Source organism: Poeciliopsis prolifica, unplaced genomic scaffold (genome assembly GCF_027474105.1).
Source record: "Poeciliopsis prolifica strain line A6 unplaced genomic scaffold, Auburn_PproV2 SCAFFOLD038, whole genome shotgun sequence".
NCBI classification, from domain to species: domain Eukaryota; kingdom Metazoa; phylum Chordata; class Actinopteri; order Cyprinodontiformes; family Poeciliidae; genus Poeciliopsis; species Poeciliopsis prolifica.
Window position 1 is genome coordinate 1,419,566 of NW_026562413.1, and position 9,942 is coordinate 1,429,507.

General features: G+C 38.5%; 1 protein-coding gene across 1 annotated transcript; it reads right to left on the minus strand.

Annotated features, from left to right (window-relative positions):
• Positions 1–5,288: 5,288 nt before the first annotated feature.
• cks1b (CDC28 protein kinase regulatory subunit 1B) lies at positions 5,289–8,227 on the minus strand. Its single transcript, XM_055053867.1, has 4 exons — positions 8,114–8,227; positions 7,854–7,921; positions 7,588–7,715; positions 5,289–5,935 (listed from the first exon to the last, which is right to left on the minus strand). Exons 2-4 carry the CDS (start codon positions 7,910–7,912, stop codon positions 5,886–5,888), a joined length of 237 nt encoding a protein of 78 aa, XP_054909842.1. The 5' UTR covers positions 7,913–7,921; positions 8,114–8,227; the 3' UTR covers positions 5,289–5,885.
• Between the last annotated feature and the right edge of the window lie 1,715 nt (positions 8,228–9,942).

The following is a 9,942-nucleotide window of genomic DNA, read 5'->3' on the forward strand; positions in this document are numbered from 1 at the left end:
GGTCCTTCCTTTCTTCATGGTCCTTCCTTTCTTCAGGGTCCTTCCTTTCTTCATGGTCCTTCCTTTCTTCATGGTCCTTCCTTTCTTCAGGGTCCTTGCCTTGATTGTAACAATCCGTAAGTTTTTTCATCCCTGTGTTTACCACATACCCAATGCCCCAGCCCAGGGGGATTAACATGGGAACAAGTCCAAACATGATTTTTCTGTGCAACTGTCACTCTGTAAAAAACAGTCTTGATCTGGCTGATACTTTCAGATTCAATCATTTAAGCATCAGAACCTCTTTGATCTATTGTGATGTAACTAATGTCATCTATGACCTCATCAGTGACCTCACTGGACTTCTGGTGCAACATCTTGCTTCTGATCGTTTCCAGAGCAACGATCAGATCAGTTCTGCATAACTCAAGCTGACATAAATACTTAAAGTAATATATTTTAATTTATTTAACATGATATTAATGGATTTGTATATGATTTAATTTTGGCATTTGGTCTTAAGCTATTTATCCACTATTATTTTTAATTATTATTCATTTATCATGATTAGTCATGTATTATTTATTACACAGTGCTAGGAACAGTCTGTGACTTATTAAATGCACTATATATATATATATATATATATATATATATATATATATATATATATATAAAATATATATATATATATATATATATATATATATATATATATATATACATGTACATATATATATATATGTTCAAACATATTTTATATAAATACATGTTGATATATTTATATAAAATATTTTATATTTTGTTTATATATGTGTGTGCATGTGTATTTAGATAGATAGATAGAGAGAGAGAGAGAGAGAGCGAGAGAGAGAGAGAGAGAGAGAGAGAGAGAGAGAGAGAGAGAGAGAGAGAGAGAGAGAGAGAGAGAGAGAGAGAGAGAGAGAGAGATAGATAGATAGATAGATAGATAGATAGATAGATAGATAGATAGATAGATAGATAGATAGATAGATAGATAGATAGATAGATAGATAGATAGATAGATAGATAGATAGATATAGCCTACATATGAATTTCATATGTAGGCTATATCTATCAGGGTCCTTCCTTTCTTCAATGTCCTTCCTTTCTTCAGGGTCCTTCCTTTCTTCATGGTCCTTCCTTTCTTCATGGTCCTTCCTTTCTTCATGGTCCTTCCTTTCTTCATGGTCCTTCCGTTCTTCATGGTCCTTCCTTTCTTCATGGTCCTTCCTTTCTTCATGGTCCTTCCTTTCTTCGGGGTCCTTCCTGTCTTCATGGTCCTTCCTTTCTTCATGGTCCTTCCTTTCTTCATGGTCCTTCCTTTCTTCAAGGTCCTTCCGTTCTTCATGGTCCTTCCTTTCTTCATGGTCCTTCCTTTCTTCATGGTCCTTCCTTTCTTCATGGTCCTTCCGTTCTTCATGGTCCTTCCTTTCTTCATGGTCCTTCCTTTCTTCAAGGTCCTTCCGTTCTTCATGGTCCTTCCTTTCTTCGGGGTCCTTCCTGTCTTCATGGTCCTTCCTTTCTTCATGGTCCTTCCTTTCTTCATGGTCCTTCCTTTCTTCAAGGTCCTTCCGTTCTTCATGGTCCTTCCTTTCTTCATGGTCCTTCCTTTCTTCATGGTCCTTCCTTTCTTCATGGTCCTTCCGTTCTTCATGGTCCTTCCTTTCTTCAGGGTCCTTCCTTTCTTCATGGTCCTTCCTTTCTTCAGGGTCCTTCCTTTCTTCATGGTCCTTCCGTTCTTCATGGTCCTTCCTTTCTTCATGGTCCTTCCTTTCTTCGGGGTCCTTCCTTTCTTCAGGGTCCTTCCTTTCTTCATGGTCCTTCCTTTCTTCAGGGTCCTTCCTTTCTTCATGGTCCTTCCTTTCTTCAGGGTCCTTCCTTTCCTCATGGTCCTTCCTTTCTTCATGGTCCTTCCTTTCTTCAGGGTCCTTCCTTTCTTCATGGTCCTTCCTTTCTTCAGGGTCCTTCCTTTCTTCAGGGTCCTTCCTTTCTTCGGGGTCCTTCCTTTCTTCAGGGTCCTTCCTTTCTTCAGGGTCCTTCCTTTCTTCAGGGTCCTTCCTTTCTTCATTGTCCTTCCTTTCTTCATGGTCCTTCCTTTCTTCAGGGTCCTTCCTTTCTTCAGGGTCCTTCCTTTCTTCGGGGTCCTTCCTTTCTTCATGGTCCTTCCTTTCTTCAGGGTCCTTCCTTTCTTCATGGTCCTTCCTTTCTTCAGGGTCCTTCCTTTCTTCAGGGTCCTTCCTTTCTTCATGGTCCTTCCTTTCTTCAGGGTCCTTCCTTTCTTCATGGTCCTTCCTTTCTTCAGGGTCCTTGCCTTGATTGTAACGATCCGTAAGTTTTTTCATCCCTGTGTTTATCACATAGCCAATGCCCCAGCCCAGGGGGATTAACATGGGAACAAGTCCAAACATGATTTTTCTGTGCAACTGTCACTCTGTAAAAAACAGTCTTGATCTGGCTGATACTTTCAGATTCAATCATTTAAGCATCAGAACCTCTTTGATCTATTGTGATGTAAATAATGTCTTCTATGACCTCATCAGTGACCTCACTGGACTTGTGGCGCAACATCTTGCTTCTGATCGTTTCCAGAGCAACGATCAGATCAGTTCTGCATAACTCAAGCTGACATAAATACTTAAAGTAATATATTTTAATTTATTTAACATGATATTAATTGATTTGTATATGATTTAATTTTTGCATTTGGTCTTAAGCTATTTATACACTATTATTTTTAATTATTATTCATTTATCATGATTAGTCATGTATTATTTATTACACAGTGCTAGGAACAGTCTGTGACTTATTAAATGCACTATATGTATATATACACACACACACACATATATATATATATATATATATATATATATATATATATATATATATATATATATATATATATATATATAAAGCAACACTGATGCAAGATAAAGAAGTTTCACTTCAACATATATTGTAGGTTTGTGTTGCTGTTGGGTTAATTTTAAACTAAAACATGTTTGTTCTTCATTAATCAAGTTAATCACATTTAGTAGAGTATCCAGAACGTTTATTCAAGTAAAAGTAGCAATATTTGAAAGTACTCCTAAAAGCATCCATCCATCCATCCATCCATCCATTCCATCGCCTTCCGCTTATCTGAGGTCGGGTCATGGGGGTAGCAGCTTCAGAAGGGAGGCCCAGACTTCCTTCCTTCTCCACAGAGCTGGAAATTCTTCTAGCTCTTCCGGGGGAATCCCAAGGCATTCCCAGTCCAGCTACGAGACATAGTCTCTCCACCAGGTCCTGGGTCTTCCCCGGGGCCTCCTCCTGGTGGGAGGTGTCCGGAACACCTCACCAGGGAGGCGTCCACCTGACCAGATGCCCGAGACTCAACTGGCTCCTCTCGATGTGAAGGAGCAGCGGTTCTACTCTGTGTCCCTCCCGGATGACTGAGCTTCTCACCCTCTCTCTATGGGAGAGCCCAGCCACCCTACGGAGGAAACCCATGTTGGCCGCTTGTATCCGTGATCTCGTTCTTGGGTCATGAGCTTTGGCCATGACCCAAAGCTCATGACCATAGATGAGGGTGGGAACGTAGATCAACCGGTAAATCGAGACCACCCATGAGAGGGGTGAAAGGGGTCGGGTGCAGTGTGTGATGGATGGCGGCCAAAGGAGGGGCCCTGGCAGTTTGATCCTCGGTTGCAGAAGCTGGCTCTTGGGATGTGGAATGTCACTCCTAAAAGTAATTTCTTTTTTTTAAATTTGAGCCACAAGTTGTTCTTAAGATGGCCTGACCACTAAAGGGATGCATTTCTGAGATTTTTTTTTTTTGTTAATATAAAAATCACCTATTATTTTTCTTGTGCTGATCTATGGACTCATAAAATACAATAAAATGTGTTTGTGACAAAATTCAGAAATGTCAAGTTGCATGGATACTTATACAAGCTGCAGAAGAATTAACACACCAACATAAGTAATTAAACAGTTCAGATATTATGTTTAAGGCTATCATGAGCAAACACACATCATCTGAGTCCCAGGAAAAAGAAAATTCTGAGAGCTGGAGTAATCCTGGCAATGTGGCAGTGATGTTTTCCTGCTATTCTTTCCTGCCTAGTCTCTGCATTGCAGGAGGCGGCTCACGTTGCTGACCATCACAGCCTGATTATTACCCAGGGAACACTTTGCAGAAATTGTCACAAATCTTCCTGTGATTCACAAAACATTATTTTTCTTCTATTCCCTGCAACTTGTAGAGTTGCGTAGTTACTACCCACGGTGTGTGAGAGTCGCCATGAGCTGTTTGCACCCACCGTCAGTCTGCCAGCATCTGGAACACAACATCCTGTCCTCCACAGGACATCTCCACATCTCAAAACTTTACATTGGCACTCAAAGCGATGGCATTGCTTTAAATACCCACAGGTCTTACTTTTTTTTTTTTTTTTTTGAAGGATTAACATTTGATTTTATTTATGCAAAAAGACAGACCAGTCAATGTAAATTATCTCCGTTACTATTGTGCTGCACTGCCCTCTACAGTTCAAGGTGAAAAAGACAGCAGAGACAAGAGAAATCACAAAAAACTGGAGAAAATAAATTAGGACATCTTTTCATTTATCTGATGTAGACTGTTCCAACTTTAACACAAAATCCTTGATCATGTACAGTAAAAGTCTGGAAATTGATAAAAGGTTTTTAGAATATTAAAATTGTAGTTGAATTTAACATTTTATTAGAAAGCATTGGTTGACCTTTGGTTTTTAGTTCAAAATTAGAGATTGACACATCATCATCATTTAGTGGCTTAACCAGCTGAAAAATTCCTATGCCATTTTTTTAAGCCTCAGATTGTCCTTAAAGGCATCGACTCGATATTCTGGGGGGATTTTAAAAAAGTAAATCAAATAGAAATTTAAACAAAAACCCAAAGCAAATCCAAAAGTGAAGTAACATGAAGAGCCTGCCAGGGGCAAACACCGCTCCAACTTAAAAAAATACAACAATTTGCCCTAATGCCAAGTGAAATAAACAGGACAAAACTAAAATATCTAGAAAGCATTGAGAAACAAAAGATATACATCTTAGGGGGGGGGGAGGAAAGTACATGTATATACACAAAGTTACATTTTATTCCAGTAGTTTTTGCTAGTAGATTCAGAGTCTTGAAGAGAAATACAAACAGGTTGGACAAGAGATGGACAACTCACTTCACCGTTTCTGGGAAAGTATATCATGTTGAACTCTAGACATACCGAAACACTAAACAGAAAAAAAAAAATGAACCCGTCAGTAAAATTGTAAGTTTACATTTATTTATTGAAGGGCAACACAATTCATAAATACTGAGCAGCTTGTTGGTACATTCAGACCAAGTGAAATGAAATCCTCAAAAGCAGAATGAAAACAAAATCAAATCTAGTTCAAAACAGGAAAGTTGCAGATTCTCATGTGTTAAATGCAGATTTACAGTCTCATACAACCAAGCAGCAACATGTCGGCTTGAGTCAAACTAATCTAGAGTCACGATCAAGTGGTTTCATAACTGTATAACTCCTGTTAAAGCTTTGTTCACCACACTATAGTAATCGCTCTAATAAACTGCAGATCCAAGCAGACGTTGAAGCCGTTTTAAAAAGTCAAAAAGGGTTTAAATGTGTCAGATGACGTGTTGATTCCTTTTCTTACATAAAGACAGATCTTTTTTTTTTTTTTTCCCCCTCTCCAACACGTTCACTCCACATCCATTGTTCATAAATCATAGTCCATCTCCAGGTCCAGCATCATCACCACAGAGATCTGATCCAACGGCAGCTTGGTTTGACAGCATGATGGGAACTCTGATCGGAGGCACATAAAGGCTGAGCTTTGCAGGACTCAAAAAATACCTTTAAGATTTTGGGTTAGGCAGAGGGCGCCGGAACAGCAAGATGTGAGGTTCTGGAAGGTGAAAGACGCAGAACAAAACATGTCAAATACAAAAATACAAAACAGCTGACATCAAACCTTTAGACACGTTGGGGCTCAACATCCTTTGCAGAACCAATAATATTATGGTCAAGTTCAGTCCTCCACAGCTACATAATCAGATTTCCAAACAGATTCCTGCTCTAAACACACCTGGATCCCATCAGACACTCAGCTCTACAGAGGCCTGCTAATGAGTCAGTCGGTCGATCAAGATGTGACGCATTTGTCATCGTCATTCCGTCATACACATATCGGCAAGTCAAGAACTGGACTTGGGCAGACCCAGTGTTAAGATCATATATGGGTGAAACATTGAGAGAGACTGTATTATGCAGGAGTTAACAGAGGAGCCTCTACTGGAACCCTAATCTGCTCCACAACAAGTTGGGTTTCAATATAGAAACTCATTTAAAAACAGAACCACGCCCAGGCTTGTATCAGACACTCAAAAAAAGATGAAACTCTGAAAACAAAGAATCTTGTTTCAGAATAATAGACATCTTGAAGTGGAAAGAACAAGCAAATCTCAAGAAACTTTGATGCACTGAGGTGATTTAGGGGAGGAAAAAAAACCTTAAGGGAAGGGCAGTTTTAGGCAGCTGAGAGAAAATTTTTCATTGTACAGTTTTTTTAAATCACAAAAGCAATAAAATTTTACTACATCCAATTATTAACGAAAAACTTGGATGAAAAAATAGAGGGAAATTAAGAATTTAATCTATTCAAATGCCTTGACAAGCTCATCTTTCAGCCAGCAAATATGTTCATTGAGGAAAGATTGCATTTCACTGAGAACTGAAAAAGTTTTGCATCTACAAGTTTAAGAAAACTTAGACGCATCTTTTGTAAACTGCATCTACAGAAAAAAAAGTATATAATCTAACATCAATACTACCAGTACAAGCATGCACAACCAAAATAACCAAAGCTTAAACCTCTTCTTGGGTCTTGACACATTGCACTCAGTTGTAAACACTTCCACTCCAACCCAACTTCGTTTTGTTGCTGTGCACGTTTCATGTATCGCCGTTTTGCTTGCCTCCCAATCGATTACAATAGTCACAATTCAGATGCAGAATTTCTCAAATTGGGGGAAAACTGAATGTCTGGAGGTAAATTCCTTTTTGATAGACCCATCACTTAATTGCATTAGAGATTTTTAAATTTTTTTCCACACCACAACAACCACAGTAGTCAGAGTAGCAAATCATAAGTGCCAACATTTCTCAAAGTAGACACTGCATACATCAATCGAAACCAAAGATAATTTATAACCCATCTTTATTAATTTCAGAACATAAGTCCTGCCGCAACCACGTTATAGTTTTATAGTGAAGTAATTGTTTAATAAGCCAGACAACATAGGAGAAACATACCTGTGCATTTCACTTAATTTTTCACCTTTTTTATTAACAGGTTAATCAAGCAGCATGGATAACTGCATTTTAGTATTCAGAACCCGGTAGTTATGTTAAGGTGTGGATCTAAACACATGGTCTCCATCAAGACTAGAACTTCCACATGTGACTTGTATGGAAAAAAGAAACTGAAATAAGCAAGGGTAAAGTCAGAAATGTGGCCGTGTAAAGGTAAATATATGTCCCAGCTAACTCCAAGCATACCTGGTTGATGGATCATGTAATGCACCCATCCCTGGCTCTGCTGGACCCCCAGGTTCCTCCACTCGGTCTCAGACATCAAGTGGGTCTTGGGTACACGTTTTGCGATGTCTTTGGGCAACATTACATGTCTGCAGAACGATACAACATTAGAATAAACTGGACGCCTGTTCAGGTCGTGTTGGGTTGCCAGCTTCAGTAGTATGTCATGCAACAGTTGGGCCAACAAATGTCAATCATGGAAGTTAAAAACTATGAATAAAGCCTACCTGTATTCGTATTTGTCGTCGTCATATTTGTCAGAGTAGTAGATCTGTTTGTGAGACATGGCGGAGGCCTGGAAATAAGTTTCAGCCGTTAGTTAGCGTCCAAAGTAAAACTAGGCTAAGCAGCGTGTTAGCAGCAAGTTTCAGTAAAGCCAGCGCAGCTAAGCTAACGGCTTTAAGTTAGGCATGAACTGGTGAGACATGTAAACAACAAAACATGATTTAACTGTTGTGAACGACTGTGGAATGACTCTTAAACTTACCGTACGAAAGTACAAAGTTACTCTGGTCGAAAAATAACCAATTTGTATAGTTATTCACGTCCGATAATAGCAGGATGTTCGCTCTCTCTTTGTTTCCCTCTCGACTATTTTCAAGCCCGCTTGACTCTGTTCAAAAAGACATGGCTTCCCCTCATTGGTCAACCAGAAGACCAAGCTTACCTTTCATTGGCTGCTGTGAGAGTGAAACTCGATTTCATTGGCTAATACATTCTATCAGCGGGAATAACGTAGTTTCCATCTGACTTTCCCATTGGCCAGCACAATTTGGTCGTGGACGTAAAACTAAATAAAACTTGCGATTTTCTTCATTTATTTGACAACTTCAGTCCCAAATTAATCGGAAACTAAAAATTAAAGCTCATCACGTAATGAAGCTTAAAGTCTGCTCTATTTGCAATTAGTTTAGTAGTTGAAAAAGTACAGATGTTTTATAATTTGCATTTAAAACGATTTAATTTTTACTTTCAAATCGATTACCATCTGTGTCACAACAGGAGGCATTTTCTACAATACATAGATCTGTAAATACTAGCACTTGTTTTTTTTTCTTTATTTGATATTGTCCTCTACACCTAAAAAAATCCAATTGTTCCATCTTTGACACTGGTTGGTCAAACTTCTATTATTTTTTAATTATTAGTAAGAAAATAAGATTCTTGTGAATTAAAAGAAATAAAGGGAGTGTTTTGTTTATGGTTATTTTCTGTCCAGTCATTTGAGACTATAAGATCTCAATCTGATACCAGTAGTTTTAAGCACAAACATGTGTAACATGTGTAGTAGGGGGCATGGACCAACTTTCACATCTACTGACCACTTACAGTGCTAACCCCACATTTTGTTTTGGGACAATGAGAGGAAGCTTGGACGCCTTTGGAGAATCCATGCATGCAATTTATTTTATTGATATAGACCGGCACAAAGTAGAACATTTAAGACTATCTTTTCAAATAAAAATTCTGAAAAGTGAATTGTGAAAAATGCCATGCAATTGCATTCAGCCTCATTTTACTGTTTTACCTTAAGTAAAATCGGCCATTTTCTCTCTTTTCTTTACCAAATGGCATATCTTAAAGTAACAAGAGGCACAGGACATACAATCACATACCTGACCTGAATTAAGATAGATCAACCTCTGCAGAAAAAGCATAGGCCAGGATTCTGTACAGCAACATAAACACATATTCACATTGACCCAGTTGTACAGAAACATTAATCTTTCCATCATCAGCTTTCCCAACCCTTTGAAGCATTCGCAAAGCATTCATAGGAAGGATCAAGAAAATTTTGGACAATCCTGACCATCCTCTTCACGAGACTGTCTTGGGAAGGGAGACCATCCTCAGTCAGAGGCTTCCTCAGATTCAGTGCAGTGATGGGCCGCCTCAGTCAACAGCCATAATGATCTTCAATAACTCTTTGAAGAATCTAAGTTAATGAGTTACAACAGCATTTAACATTTATTTATTCCCTTTGGGATTAATAAAGTATTTTTGAATTTGAATTGACTTTTGAATTTGAATGATTCTGCCACCATACTTGTTGGTGGGTGAGACAAACTGAAGACAAGTCGTATAGTATTTTTCATTTCAGACAAAAAGCTAGAATTTGATTTTATCTGACTAGCTCTTATTCTCACACCCCCAACATAATGCAAATGGTCTTTTGCTTCTGCACATTTAACCTGCTATGTTAAATGTGCCCAGAAATATTTTTGACTGGAATAAGTTAAACATGAAAGACTCTCTATATAGTTTTATCACATTGTTTACATACTTTGATACAGATCACAATGTTGTAGAAGGCAG